We start from the raw sequence: 16,191 nt of genomic DNA on the forward strand, positions 1-16,191 counted from the left end.
ATTGCCCATACCTGACTCTTCCACTCTCGCCCACATTGTGGTACTCCCGAAGCCCGGGAAGGACCCTCAGGTCTGCGGCAGCTACCGGCCCATTTCCCTCTTGAATGTAGACCTCAAGATTTACTCTAAATTGTTGGCCATTCGCTTAAATTCTATTCTTCCCAGATTAATCCACTTGAACCCGGTGGGGTTTGTGCCGGGGAGGGAAGCCAGGGACAATACCATCAAGACTCTGGATATTATTCACTATGCCAAGTCTTCCAAACTACCTTTAATGATTCTTTCTCTAGACGCCGAAAAGGCATTTGATCGAATCTCCTGGTCCTTGGCTTGGGCCCCGTTTTCACGTCAAAAATTATGGCCCTCTACCGCTCCCCCGCGGCCCGAATTAAAATTAATGGCGTAATGTCCTCTCCCTTCCAGATTAAAAACGGCACTCGACAGGGGTGCCCCCTATCCCCGCTCCTCTATGTTCTGGTGATGGAGCATCTCTTGGCCTCCGTCCGGTCAGACCCCAACATCCATGGTGTCATGGTAGGTGGTCATGAGTACAAGTGCTCGGCGTTTGCCGATGACCTCCTGGTCTACTTGACGGACCCCATAGTGTCCCTGCCTAACCTTATGCACAGGCTCACTGAGTTTGGCTTATGGTCAAACTTTAAAATAATTTTCTCTAAATCGGAGGCTCTGAATGTTTCATTACCAGGGCATGTGGAGGCCTCCCTTCGTTCTGCATTTCCTTTCACTTGGCCGTCTAGTGGGATTTTGTACCTGGGAACTAGGGTTTCTTCCGACCTTTCTCAACTGTTCTCCCTTAACTTTTCCCCACTGCTGGCCCGTTTCCATTCAGACTTGTCAACATGGAATAGGAGGGAGTTTTCTTGGTTTGGTCGAATGAACATCTTAAAAATGGTACTTATGCCTCGTCTGCTGTATCTCCTACAGACCCTACCTATCCATATCCCTTCTTCTTTTTGGCGTTCGGTACGTAAATGTTTTGGCTTGTTCGTCTGGTCCTCGACACGCCCACGTCTGAATCGCAACATTCTCTCCAGACCTAAGCTGTCAGGAGGGACTGGACTGCCGGACTGACGCCTATACTACTTGGCGTGTGTGCATGCTCGTGTCCTCGACTGGTCGCACAACCTGGAAACTAAATTGTGGGTTCGCCTGGCCCAGGATCTCTCTCCGAGAGCCTTGGCTACATTGCCGTGGACATGGTCCCCCTCCCGACAAGACACGTTCCCCTCCTCCTTTACCACTCGCCACACTCTAGCTTCCCTGTATGCGACGGGTGGCGAGGAGAGTCTAATAGACAGATTGGGCCCTCTCCTCCCGATATCAAGTAACCCATCCTTCCCGCCCGGTGACCCCTCGGGAGGTGACTTCTTTGGGGCCACGTTGACACATCCTCTTAGGTTATTGCACATAGTGAAAGATGGTAGACTTAAAACCCTGGAGGAATTGCTCGCTGATAGGCCCCCATCTAGGCGTGCCCCGTTCGCTTATCTTCAATTGCGACATTTCTTTTCTTCGCTCCCATGTCAGGCTAGGGTACACCGCCCACTGTCGCCCTTTGAGCGACTCTGTCTTGCCTCCTCTTACCCTCGGCATACCATCTCTTTAATGTATGATCTACTGATATCACCCAGATCTCGTTCCCTTCCGGCCTATTGTCGTGCTTGGGAATCTGAATTAGGCAAATCGTTTTCTGAGGAAGAATGGGCGAAATGCTTTTATCTAACTCACAAGGCGGTCATTGCCTCTAAATCCCAAGAAACCTGCTACAAAGTCTTGTCCAGATGGTACCGAGTGCCGTCGATGTTACATCGCTGGTACCCGTCTGTGCCCAGTGCATGTTGGAGATGTGGTACTGCTGAGGGTACGATGACTCACATTTGGTGGGCGTGTCCACGGCTGCAAGGGTTTTGGGACACTGTACTCCGGGTCGTTGGGGAGGTTACGGGCATAAAGGTACCTTGTACCCCGGAAGCCGTGCTTCTCTTCATGTTTCCCATGGCGCAAACGAAGTTCAAACGTTCCTTAGCGAGACATCTCCTGCAGGCTGCCAAATCAGTCATCCCTCGAAAGTGGAAATCCCCTGACCCTCCTGCCATAGATGAATGGATGGCGGAGGTGGCACAGACACGTCGTATGGAGGAGTTGTTGGCTGTCCTCCCAACAGACGTTTCAAGAGTGGATGCCATCTGGCTTCCATGGGGCGAATTCTGCTCCTCTGGCCGATATAGTTCAATGTTGTAGAGTGGGCCTGATTCCTCCCTCGCTCCTCTGTGTCTTTACCTATATGCCATCCACCTCTGCCGTGAGCCCTTGTTCAGTACTCCGTGAGCTCGCACTCTCCCCTGGGTGGTTTGGTTTGCGGTCTCTGCCTGGAGGAAATATTGTCCTTTTTCTTTTTTGTGGTCTATTTCCGTATATTTTCTACGTCCCACTTCCCCAACCTCTCTCCCCCTGTGTATCTGTGTGTCTGTGAGTGTGCTGTCTTATCTCCCCTTCCTCTCGTTTTTTCGCTTCATTGCACGTCTGCTATTTACATCTTGTGTATCTAGCGAGTCATTCTCGTCTATACTCTCTCTCTTCTTTTTATAGTACTGCAAGCTGAATCTAACTGCACCTTATACAGTATATGCTTCATATGTTCTGTTTCTTGTTTGATGCACTTATATTTTACTGTTAACGTGCCAGTTGAACTCTACGACCTCTGTACTTTTGGTCTCCTTAGACCAATGGGCTCCAAAGTAGTTGCTATGATTTCATGTACACCTGTTATTTCTTTGTTAATAAAATTTATTTTGAATGTGAAAAAAAAAAAAAAAAAGTAGGAATTATGGACTTTTTTTATTTTTTTTCGTTCACGCCGTTCACCGTACGGGATCATTAACATTTTATTTTAATAGTTCGGACATTTATGCACACGGCGATACCAAATATGTCTATAAAAAAAAAAATTTACGCTTTTTGGGGGTAAAATAGGAAAAAACTGACGTTTTACTTTTTTATTGGGGGAGGGGATTTTTCACTTTTTTTTTACTTTTACTTTTACATTTTTTTAAATTTTTTTTTACACTTGAATAGTCCCCATAGGGATCGGCCATTGCCGGCGGGTCCCTGGCTGCGATCAGCAGCCGGGATCAGCCGCGCATGACACTGGCATCGCTCCGATGCCCGCGGTTATGCTTAGGACGTAAATGTACGTCCTGGTGCGTTAAGTACCACCTCACCAGGACGTACATTTACGTCCTGCGTCCTTAAGGGGTTAAACACTCCTCCAGCCTTCTTCTCCCCAAGCACAGCTGCACCCTCCCCATTGAGGTGCAGCCCGTCCCTACGGTAGAGACGGTATCTGACAGAGATGTCGGCCCAGTTCTCCATGAACCCAAACCCCTCCTTCCTACACCAGCTTCTGAGCCACTTGTTTACCTCCCTGATCTCCCGCTACCTCTCTTTTGTGGCACGTAGTACAGGTAATATTTCAGAAAATATTACCTTGGAGGTCCTTGCCTTAAGCTTGCGGCCTAAGTCCCTGAAATCATTTTAAAGGACACTCCACCTACCTCTTACTTATATATACCATGACTGCTGGGTCCTCTCCAGCCCCACCCAGAAACCTGTCAACCCGATCCGGGACATGCCAAACTCGAGTGCCAGGAAGACAACACACTGTTCGGTGGTCCTGGTCTTTTTGACAGATCGCCCTGTCTATCCCCCTAATAATTGAGTCCCCCACTACCAGTACCTGTCTGGCCTCCCCTGCACTCCTCCCTCCCACCTTACTGGAGCTGATACCCGCCTGGCGGTCAGAGGCAAATGGTTCAAAAAGTTTTTGCTGACAAGCTGTATGACACATAAAATGTGTTCCCGTCATTTAACACCCAATTTTTGGGAAAGAAAGAACATTTTTGCGAAAGAATGCCATTCCACCTTTTTTTTTTTTTTAAAGCCAATATTTTAACTATGACACACACAAAAGAAGTCTGTTTACACTCATACTCCTAAAAAAATTATTCACAAACCCAGACAATTACACATAAAAGAAATAAAAATATGTTCAGTGCCCTTTAATTTATCTAAGGGTTTAAAAGAAAATTTGTTGGCCCAACAAGCAAACCCTTTTTTCAAATGATAATTTTATGTCTATTGAGGAAGAATCCAGTGTGCAGATTTGTTAAAAGTTTAAATAAAGCATATTCAGACTTTAGATTCAGACTTTTCAACCTAAACCAAAAAGTAAACTAAGTCAAGTATGTGCAGAATCAATAGACAATTTTAGAAGCTCTCCCAATTTACAAGATGGAATACCATATAGGTTAATAACCAGCAATGTTTAAAATATAAGCAATTCTAAACTTGGTGGAGACCATTCTTTCTCTCCAATACACCTCAGTTTGTCTGATGATGATGTGTCACAATATGAACAACAGGGATTGATCAAATAATGTGTCTTGTGAACATGTCAACAACAAGTTTTCATTTTTTGGATTCTTAGACAATATTCAGAAGAAAAATATTTTTATTCTGAGTAGTAAAGTTGAGGAACAAGATGACATTTATGACATTAGTGGGAAACTGAGCCAAAAATAGGTCACCAAGCACTGGAAAATATATTGATAACATCAGCAACTAGTCCTAATAGATGCGGTTTCAAAAAAAAAAAAAAATTCTCATCTATTTAGAGTTCTGAAACTAAGGTCTATAGGCTAAATTACATTCTACAAAAATCATAATGATTTTGTTTTACCTGTTGTTGACCACACATGAAAAGAAGAACAAGCAAGAGTATTTCTATTTAGAGTGGCCTACCATTGTGTTTAGCAAGGCATGGACAAAACTATAGTCAGGGCTACTCAGCTAAATATTGTACAGGATGAAATTGCAAAGAAAATATGTGCATATGATGTTCAACAAATAATACCAACATTCACCTCTGGAGGCCTTGAGAAAATGGCTTTTTAAAAATGCTTACAAGCAGCTTTAAGTAACCAACTTAAAATGATTGCAACTGATCCCCACATGTCCATAAGAAAATACTCTAGGTAAGTTATCCAAACATCCAGCATCGGTTTGATATTTGGATAAATCTGCTAGAAAAAAATACTGCCTCAAAAAGTAGAGACCTTAACTTGTACCACTTATGGATGCTATTACCACACTTCTTTACCTGAGGGGGGATGACCATCTTTTTCTCTAAAGAAAACTGTGAGCGATCCCAGACCTTCAAAATTTTATTTTGAAGAGTGCGGGAATGGTTCTGGCACCAAGGCACAGCAGGGATGCATGACATCATGGAATTCAAAACTTGTACCACTTATGGTGGTCTTCAAGGACCTGTATGCAAGATGGAAAAGCCCTTATAGAAAGGTGGACTTTTGTGCTTCATCGTGTAACAAAGAACATGAGTAGGAAACAGACGTAACATATAAAAAGTGTCAGTACCCACTGTTAGCATAAGAGTCTCTCCAGAACACAAAATAATTTGGCAAAAGAACAACTGCTTTAGACAAATTAATAGCTATTGCGGAGAACAAAAATTCATTATGATATTAATAAAAATATTACTTATGTTTGTCAAACTGGTGAACTTGAAATTTATCACAGTGTTTATTTAAAATATCACCTGAAGCAAATACATTTTTAGATTGATTCTATGACTGCACAAACACAATTGGATGCTATTACCACACCGTGGTAATAAAAGGCTAGAAAAGGCCCTTTATGAGTCTTCTTCTCAGTACTAACAGTGCCTTGCATAAGATTCACCCCCTCTGCACTCCTCTTCCCTCCAGCTATATATCTTCTCCTCCTTCATCAATATTCATATTCTCTTCACACTCACATCAGCCGTCTATGCATCTGACTTATGCATAGACTCTCATGCGCTGGCTGATGTAAGAGTGAAAAGGATATGACTATTGATGAAGGAGGAGGGATATATTGCTGAAGGACCTGGAGCCCACCTCTATTGCAGGAATGGCTGCATGCATTTGAATAATGTTAAGAACATTTTAATCAGGATCTCCCACACTATAAACCTATATATTTATAAACATGTATAGATTACAGTGCAGGTTATCCTGCTGTCAGATTTGATTAACACAACATGCATAGTGTTTTGAAACTGAAAATACCTTTTTTTAAATTCTGACACAAGCAATAATGAGAACAAAACAGTTGACATCTGTTGGATGTGTGAGGGTGTGTTCACACTATGTAATTCCCATGGAATTCTGCGCGGTTAACTTTAACATTAACGTTAATGGGTCTTCGCGAGACCCATTCACACTGAGCAATTTCAGCAGCAGGCAATTCCGCCGCTGAAATTGTTCAGCGCAAAGAATGAACATGTTCATTCTTTGTGCGGAATTCCACGAGCTCTGCATAGCCGCCAATGGTGATGGCGCAGTGCCGCGCGGCCCTACTGCCGAAGAATTTTGGCGGCGGCTGCCAGACTGAATCTCCACTCAGCAAGATTCAGAGAGATTTACTCAGTGTGAAAAAAGTATTCACACCCTTGGTAGAACCACCTTTCACTGCATTAACAGCTGCAAGTCTTTTGAGGTATGTCTCTACTTGTTTTCACATCTAGAGATGGAAATGTTTGTCCGTTCTTCTTGGTAAAAAATTTGAAGCTCTGTGATGGAAATTATCGGGGTAGGAATCCAAGTGACCCCTCTTGTCAAATTCTACATCTTCATCCACCACAGCAAAGACTTCTTTACCTGAGGGGGGATGACCATCTTTTTCTCTAAAGAAAACTGTGAGCGATCCCAGACCTTCAAAATTTTATTTTGAAGAGTGCGGGAATGGTTCTGGCACCAAGGCACAGCAGGAATGCATGACATCATGGAATTCAAAACGGACATTGCTTCCCTTATGGTGGAAACCTTTTTTTGATACAATTTTCTGACCTTTAGGAGAAACGCAGAGACCTTGTTCTGAGGTAGAAATGTTGTCTGGCTGCTTGAATCCAGGATCATTCCCAAGAATTTCTTCCTTTTGGAAAGAAGAAGATCTGACTTCTGAAAATTTTAAATCCATCCTAGATTTTGAAGAGAAAGAATTGTTAGATGGACATGCTGTGAGTTTCCACAGCTTCTCAGTATCAGACAGTTCAGTAAAAGTAGCACTTGTACAACAAAACTTGCATTAAAATATTAACACTTTACTTCAGCCGTATGTCTTCATACAAAAAACTTTTAAATACGGGAACAGTGTATAAGAACATAATCACCCAGTGCTTATTAGCTGATGCAGTCTACAGCAGAGGATCAACTTCTTCTGCTCCCACCGGAGCTTCGTGCTAGAGTGTCCATGCTGACTGTACACCTTGCTTTACTCTGTAGACAGCGACTGAAGACTCACTCACAGGTGAGCACGATTGGCAACGTTTCAGGATCTCTCCTTCTCAAGCCTAATGTGAATAACCCACCACCACTACTTATGGACCATAGTCTCGCGAGATTTCGCATCTATGAATTAAAACCATATATAAAACAATCAAATCCAATGGTAGATGGTATTTCCATGCAATATTACATCAGAACAGCATTAAATGGTTCATAAAAATACGTTGAAATTGCAATTTTCATTGATACCATTCGGGGACACAGCATTTAATTTTGTAATCCAATACACTTCCCTTCTTAATAATTTATTTTTTATTTCTTCACTTCTTGTCCCACTTATCTCCTCCAGTACCATCCATTTAAGATCACATACTTGGTGATGGTTTTGTGTGAAATGTTTTGCCACACTTGTTTCCCAGTATTTTCATTTTCTTTCTCCTGTGCATTCTTCCTTGCCATATTCCTAATTGCACTTTTGTGTTCATTGATACATATTTTTATAGACCTAGAGGTCTGACAAATATATATCTTGCCACATGGGCATTTAATAAGATATTGTCACGATTCGGCAGGCTGGAGGTGGATCCTCTGTGCCAGAGAGGGATTGGCGTGGACCGTGTCAGTGGACCGGTTCTAAGTTGCTACTGGTACTCACCAGAGCCCGCCGCAAAGCGGGATGGTCTTGCAGCGGCGGTAGCAACCAGGTCGTATCCACTGGCAACGGCTCAACCTCTCTGACTGCTGAGATAAGCGCGGTACAAGGGAGTAGGCAAGAGCAAGGTCAGACGAAGCAGAAGGTCGGGACAGGCGGCAAGGTTCGTAGTCAATGGTGGAATAGCAGGAGGCCTGGAACACAGTATGGGTAGCACAGTAAAGCTTTCTCAAGGCACAAGGCAACAAGATCCGGCAAGGGAGTGCAGGGGAAGTGAGGTATAAGTAGGGCAAGGAACAGGTGCAAGCTAATCAGGGTGATTGGGCCAGGCACCATCATTGGTGCACTGGCCCTTTAAATCTCAGAGCGCTGGCGCGCGCGCTCCCTAGTGAGCGGAGCCGCGCGCGCCAGAGCATGACAGCCGGGGATCGGGACAGGTAAGTGACCTGGGATGCGATTCGCGGGCGGGCGCGTTCCGCTATGCGAATCGCATCCCCGCCGGCCATGTCAGTGCAGCGCTCCCGGTCAGCGGGTCTGACCGGGGCGCTGCAGGGAGAGAAACGCCGCGAGCGCTTCGGGGAGGAGCAGGGACCCGGTACGCTTGGCGTAACAGTACCCCCCCCCTTAGGTCTCCCCCTCTTTTTGTCGGGATGTCGTTCCACAGAGGACGAGGACATCGGGAGCGATTGTAGAGTCTCCTTCTGGGGGACAGTGAAGTCCTGGGTATAAACATGAATGGCAGACCGGTCAGAAGGAGTGGGAATGGGGAGGGGAGGCAGAGGGTGAGGCTTGGCACGGGGCAGAGTGTCACCAGGACGGGGACTATGAGGGGGCACGGCACAGTCCTGACAGGCCTTGGGGAGACCAGGCACAGGAGGAGACACTGAGGACCGACAGACGGGGCTGGGAGCAGACGTGAGGCACTCCTTGCGGCAAGCAGGACCCCAATTCTTGATCTCCCCGGTGGTCCAGTCAAGGGTGGGAGAATGGTGCTGGAGCCATGGCAGACCGAGGAGGATTTCAGAGGTACAGCCGGGCAAAACCAAAAATTCAATTTCCTCGAGATGCGGTCCAATGTTCATAAGCAGGGGCACTGTGCGATAACGCACAGTGCAGTGCAGCTTGACCCTGTTGACCGAAGAAATATAGAGCGGCTTGATGAGACGGGTCACCGGGATGCAATACGTATCAAGCAAAGAGGCCAGAATAAAATTTCCAGAAGAACCAGAGTCCAAGACGGCCACAGCAGAGAAGGAGGAGTTGGCAGAAGGAGAAATCCGTACGGGCACAGAGAGAGATGGAGAAGCAGACTCCGTACCCAGAGACGCCAGGCCCACATGAGCAGGTTGCGTGCGTGCATTTTCCAGACGTGGAGGACGAATAGGGCAATTCACCAAGAAATGTTCGGTACTAGCGCAGTACAGACATAGATTTTTATCCCTACGGCGAGACCTCTCTTCAATAGTCAGACGAGACCGATCTACTTGCATAGGCTCCTCGGCGGGAGGCACAGGGGTAGATTGCAAGGGATACCGATAGAGAGGTGCCCAGGGATTAAGGTCTTTTTCCTGGCGGAGTTCCTGGTGTCTTTCCGAAAAACGCATGTCAATGCGGGTGGCCAAATGGATAAGTTCATGCAGGTTGGCAGGAATCTCTCGTGCGGCCAGCACATCTTTGATGTTACTGGATAGGCCTTTTTTAAAGGTCGCGCAGAGAGCCTCGTTGTTCCAAGATAATTCGGAAGCGAGAGTACGAAATCAGATGGCGTACTCGCCTACTGAAGAATTACCCTGGACCAGGTTCAGCAGGGCAGTCTCGGCAGAAGAAGCTCGGGCTGGTTCCTCGAAGACACTGCGAACCTCAGAGAAGAAGGAGTGTACAGAGGCGGTGACAGGGTCATCGCAGTCCCAGAGCGGTGTGGCCCAAGACAAAGCCTTCCCAGACAGGAGACTGACCACGAAAGCCACCTTCGACCGTTCTGTAGGAAATTGGTCCGACAACATCTCCAAATGAAGGGAACATTGCGACAGAAAACCACGGCAGAGTCTAGAGTCCCCATCAAATTTGTCCGGCAGGGACAAGCGGAGGTTAGGAGCGGCCACTCGCTGCGGAGGAGGTGCAGGAGCTGGTGGAGGAGATGGTAGCTGCTGTTGCAGATGCTGTAGCTGCGACTGAAGTTGCTGTACCATGGTGGACACTTCCGACAGCTGGTGACTTAGATGGGCGATCTGTCGGGATTGCTGGGCGACCACCGTGGTGAGGTCAGAGACAACTGGCAGGGGAACCTCAGCGGGATCCATGGCCGGATCTACTGTCACGATTCGGCAGGCTGGAGGTGGATCCTCTGTGACAGAGAGGGATTGGCGTGGACCGTGTCAGTGGACCGGTTCTAAGTTGCTACTGGTATTCACCAGAGCCCGCCGCAAAGCGGGATGGTCTTGCAGCGGCGGTAGCAACCAGGTCGTATCCACTGGCAACAGCTCAACCTCTCTGACTCCTGAGATAAGCGCGGTACAAGGGAGTAGGCAAGAGCAAGGTCAGACGAAGCAGAAGGTCGGGACAGGCGGCAAGGAATAGCAGGAGGTCTGGAACACAGTATGGGTAACACAGTAAAGCTTTCTCAAGGCACAAGGCAACAAGATCCAGCAAGGGAGTGCAGGGGAAGTGAGGTATAAGTAGGGCAAGGAACAGGTGCAAGCTAATCAGGGCCCTTTAAATCTCAGAGCGCTGGCGCGCGCGCGCCCTGATGAGCGGAGCCGCGCGCGCCAGAGCATGACAGCCGGGGACCGGGACAGGTAAGTGACCTGGGATGCGATTCGCGGGCGGGCGCGTCCCGCTATGCGAATCGCATCCCCGCCGGCCATGTCAGTGCAGCGCTCCCGGTCAGCAGGTCTGACCGGGGCGCTGCAGGGAGAGAAACGCCGCGAGCGCTTCGGGGAGGAGCAGGGACCCGGAGCGCTTGGCGTAACAGATATACCACCTGCTTAGTATCACAAGTATACTATCCACGAATGGGGATCTTATTCCCCTTCATGGGATGGGATACTGTGTCCCCTCTCACAATTCCACTGCAGTTCTGACATGAACCGCACGGAAATGTGCCATTTTGTCTTGCTTTTAAAGAAACTTCACCCAACCTCGGACGTAACTTCACCCAACCTCAGAAGAAACTTCACCCAACCAAGACATGAGCTGTGCATATTCTAAAAAGTGTTGGGGACCTATCCCATACTGATCAGTTAGTTCCAACAAGGAGTAATATCTGCGATCAGAGAGATGAAACAGATGGTGCACTAAAAACCGATGGTACCCCCCTCCCCCCTCCTTCCACGCCCGGTACAAAGCATTTTGGCGATTGGCTGAAAAATCAGGATGTGACCATAAAGGCATGTGCTTACTGATTTGAAAAGGCAGGCCCATGGCTAGTCGACAAGCCTTATACGCAGCAATAGTGTCACATTATACAATATACTATGTTTAACTGAGGTCAGCAAAGCTGCATAGCAGGTGTGAAGCAAGGCTCCCAACGACCACGGCCCCACCATGCTAGCCTCTAAATCCACATTAGAATCCACATTTGACCCCCTAACTCAATCCACACCATGTCGCAATAAACAGGCCAAATTATAGTGGCAAATATCTGGAAAATGAATACCCCCTTGCAATTTAGGTAGCATTAGTTTCCTCAATCCTTGGCTGTTTATTCGCCCATATAAATTTTGAAAATTCTTTCTGCAACATGTCCACATCCATATGTTTAAGCAATATCGGCAAGGTTTGCATTGGGTAAAGTCATATAGAAAAGCTCATCATCTTAAGCTGATAACATCTGGCCAAAAATGGAAGCGGAAGAGTAATCCATCTCCGGTGCTCCGTCAAAATTCTCTGAAAAAGTGCCTTATAGTTAAGAGTATTTAAAGAACTAGGGTGGCAACCAATATGAATCTCCAAATACTTCAAAGATGAAAAAGAAACCATAACAGAGACTCGCAAGTGCTCCTGATTAACCCTCCAAAGAGAGCCCCGTATATCTAACAGTACACTTTTAGTAGGATTTATCTTGAAACCCGAGGCTTGACCAAAATCAGAAAGGATCTCGAATACCTTCCCAACGTCACCTACCGGGTAAGACAGAAATAACAGATGATCATCTGCGAAAAAAGCAAATTTCACTTCCATGGCCCCAACCTTTATCTCTTTGATCGTCTGATCAGTTTGCAAGACTCTGGAGAGGGGCTCAATAGCTAAATTAAACAAGAGGGGAGAAAGGAGACAGTCCTGCCTGGTGCCCCTCTGAGGATGCAAGGGAGCAGACAGAAAACCGTGAAGGTAGATCCGCACTAGCGGGGAAACATATAGAGAACGCACATAAGTTGAAAAGGCCCCGGTAAATCCCATAACCTCTAACACCCTCCACAACCAATCCCATTGCATGCTATCAAAGGCCTTTTCAGCATCTAATGATAAGATAGCAGGCGAGGGATGCAGCGCTGGATGGACCTGAACATCGTCTTACACTGCTAGTACCTTTCTAATATTAGCCACCGCCGCTCTTCCTCTAACATACCCCACTTGCGCAGGTGAAATTAGTCTCGGTAAGACTGTAGCCAGACAGTCGGCCATGATCTTAGACATCAATTTCAAATCTACATTGATAAGGGAAATAGGCCTCTAGCCATTGGGAGTCACAAGATCCTTACCAGGTTTCGGAAGGACATGTACATATGCCGTGTTTATGTTGTGAGAGGGAACCTTTCCATTAAGGTATGCATTAAAAAGCACTAGAAGGGACGGCGATATTTCTGAGGTGAAAGATTTATAAAAATCACTGAAAAAACTGTCTGGACCAGATGCTTTACCCGACAGAAGGGACTTAATAGCTGCCTTCAATTCTTCCAAAGTAATATCAGTGTTTAAAGTAGATAATTCCTCCTCTGATAATTTAGGCAAGCGCGCCTCAGTTAGCCAGTCCCTCAAAGAGGGAGATGAAACTGAGGAACATGAGTAAACCATCTGGAAGTAATCCCTCAACAAAGCTGTCACAGTGGAAGGGTCACTCCCAGGATGACCTGCAGGATCTTTCAAAGTTAAGACACTAGAGGGTAAGAGCCCTTAGCAAATTTAGTCAACAATTTTCCCGGCTTATTGTCATACTTGAAAGGGGTCGCCTCAAAGGAAGATCTATGCATATTTTCCCTCTTCTCCACCCAAGATTCATAATCAAGCCGAGCCTGCTGCCAGGCCTGCCTAGTAAGTTCCCCCGGATCCCCCAGAAACGCTGTGTAAGCTGACCTCAAGTTTTCCCCCTTCTCCCTCAACTGATAAGCAATGCACTTCTTCAATGTAGACGTATGTGCCATAATGCGGCCCCTTAACACAGCTTTCCCTGCTTCCCAATACACTTGCCGGTCAATATCCGGGGAGGCATTATGGGACTCGTATTCCAGCCAACAATGTTTCAGCAATTGCCTAAACCCATCCTTCCTTGCCAACCCTTGGGGGAAGCGCCAAATATAATCTGTGCCCTTTGGCACTGTATCTCTACTTTGGAAATCAACGGGGGCATGGTCGGGAATTACAAGGTCGCCAATACGGCTATGCAACACCCGAGGTACTAGTGAGGGAGTAACAAAAACATGATCTATGCGAGACTATGAGTCCTGCGAATAGGAATAATGCATATATTGGCGTTAGTCAGGGTGCAGAAGGTGCCACGTGTCAACCAGCCCCAACTGAGTTGCCCGTTCACATAAGACTGTTTCCTCCGCCTTTCCTGTGAATGAACACCAAGTCTGTTCCTCCTATCTTCCACCTGTGATATCACATCATTGAAATCACCTGCCACAATTTTATCAGTCGTGTTACTCTGTTGAAACTGAGCAGCTAATAGGTTAAAAAAATAAAAAAAGACAGGTTGTCTCCATTAGAACCATACACATTCAGTATTTCAAATTCACCAGATTGGGTACGCAAAAGCACGTTTCCATCTACCTTCCGCATCATGAGACACTGAAAGGATCTTGTGCTTAAATGCCTTGTGTATCAATATTAGAACACCAGCCTTTCGCCCCACTGAATGGGGAACCAACCACCATCCCTACCCACCATCTCCTCATCCTTATAAAATCTGCCTCCTCCAAATGTGTCTCTTGCAGTAGGGCAATATCAGGGGAGTGTGACTTAAGGTGCCAAAGCACCACACCACGCTTTTGGGGCCACCTGAGCCTTTTAACATTCCAGGAGATAAATCTCATTATTTAAGTAATCAAAAGAAAGCGTTGGGCAATACCTGGAGAACCTATGAGCAATAATCTTAGAGCCTGCCCACTGAAAACCATAACACACCAACAAGCTCTCCCTCCCACCCACACCTTCAACTAACAAACTAAAACCTCGTACCCCCTACAAAGAATCCTTTCCCTGTACGCCCATTCTAGAGGGATCCATTAATCTCCAGACTTCACTTCTTCCCACACTTAAGAACTCTCTGTACCAATCACCAACTCAAACCCCCACCCCCAGGAGAACAGATAAAAGTAAGGAATCCTTGTGACATTGAAAGACCCCCTGGAAGGCCAAACTACAGAACCCTGTTATCTAAAAGTAGAGCCACCTTGCAACCCCCCCCCCCCCCCACTTACAATGCAGATATCCCATCACTCAACAGCTGCAAATACCAATCGTGGATGCCAAAGTTTCTCAAGCCCCAACCCCCCCCCCCCCCTTAAGTCTGTAATAAGGCAAATATGCGTACATAAGCATGAACAACAGTAAGACTAGTATAACAAACCAAGAAAAAAAATATATATTTTTTTGTTTTCTTCTTTTCTCCCCCCTCTAGAAAAGCACACTCCCATCTACCTCCCCTCCCCCATCCCTAGAAACAATAATCCCCCGACCCCCCTCCCCCCAACATTGACAGCATCAACAAGTAATACAATGAGGATGAGTGACGGCCCCCAATAAAATCCCAAGGAGGGCAAGAGATAAGTTCAAAATAGGAGGGTAAGAGTCCATGAACCAATGAGCAAACCAGCAGGGAAAAGAGTGCGCAGTATCTACAGGAATAGTCGCAGACATGTCCAGAGCAGGAGGAGCAGAAAGTTTAGCAGGAGGAGTCCGCTAGTATGCAGGTAAGTATCTTGGAAGAGACATCACATTGGCGATGAAGGGCGCGAACCTCTGTGATCCTTAAGTGGAGAAATCCAGGGGTCCTCCCATCTTGGAGAGGAGTGAAGCTCTTGAGCAGTTGGTAGTGCCGGAGAGCATCCCAGAGACAACCTGTGGCTACCCCTTCCTTTGGAATATTGCTGCCTGACCGGGAGGGCAGATACGTAGAAAGACCTGCCTTGGCCTCCTCCAGCATGTGAAAAGTGGAGATAGAACCATCCAGGTGAAATACTTGCAGGACTGCCAGGTATGAGAGAGCAAATCAGATCTGGCGTCTGTGCAACTCAGAGCAGAGGGGTGATAGTAATTTCTGCCGTCTGCCACCTCTGCAGAAAAGTCATCAAAGATGAGCAACTTGCTGCCCTCCAGAAAAAGTCCCACCTTCCATTGGCGGAATGCGCTCTGTAAGTCCACCTTGTCTGTAAAATTCAGGTACTTGACAATGACTTGCCTCGGACAGTTACGGTGGAGCAAAGCTGGGTGAAGTCCCTTGTTAGGTTCGGAGCGAACGTCAGGGCCCAGTCTGTAAGCCCTCTCCACCCGACATGTATGAGGTAAGCCCAGCAGTTGCAGTAGCACCGACTCGCATATATGGCGGATATCACGAGTAGGGACCTGTTCGGGAATGCCACGATCCTCAAATTGTTCCTCCGTGAACGATTTTCTAGATCGTCCACCTTATCCCATAACCGCCTGTTTCCTTCTTAATCTTGGCCATCCTGTCAGAGGGCCCGTATCATGCTCCAAAGTATACAAAAAAGAAAGTTTCAGCAGCCCCCTTGGTCAAAAAATTGAGGTTGTTAGCGCACTTTTTGATCAAAACATGTCCCCCATCCACCACGCAGAGGTGGCCTCATCTCGGATGGGACCCTAACACTCATTTGACTCACCTCTGCTGGGCATATAGCCTCTAACTGGGTGATATGCTGGATCACCTATCAATTCAAAAAACCTCCTGTGAAACAGGGAGGGGTGCACGGCTGCAGAGGGTGCCACTCCCCCTAA

General features: G+C 46.8%; 1 protein-coding gene across 8 annotated transcripts in view; it reads right to left on the minus strand.

Annotated features, from left to right (window-relative positions):
- LOC130361297 (ribonuclease H1-like) overlaps positions 1 to 16,191 on the minus strand; it is a 280,103-nt gene that overhangs the window by 86,873 nt on the left and 177,039 nt on the right. For all 8 annotated transcript variants that reach the window (XM_056564101.1, XM_056564105.1, XM_056564098.1 and 5 more), the window contains exon 2: positions 6,927 to 7,057. In XM_056564101.1, coding sequence (XP_056420076.1) covers positions 6,927 to 7,057 — 131 coding nt within the window. The remainder of the gene's footprint in view (positions 1 to 6,926; positions 7,058 to 16,191) is intronic.

The sequence above is a fragment of the Hyla sarda genome, chromosome 3 (genome assembly GCF_029499605.1).
Source record: "Hyla sarda isolate aHylSar1 chromosome 3, aHylSar1.hap1, whole genome shotgun sequence".
NCBI classification, from domain to species: domain Eukaryota; kingdom Metazoa; phylum Chordata; class Amphibia; order Anura; family Hylidae; genus Hyla; species Hyla sarda.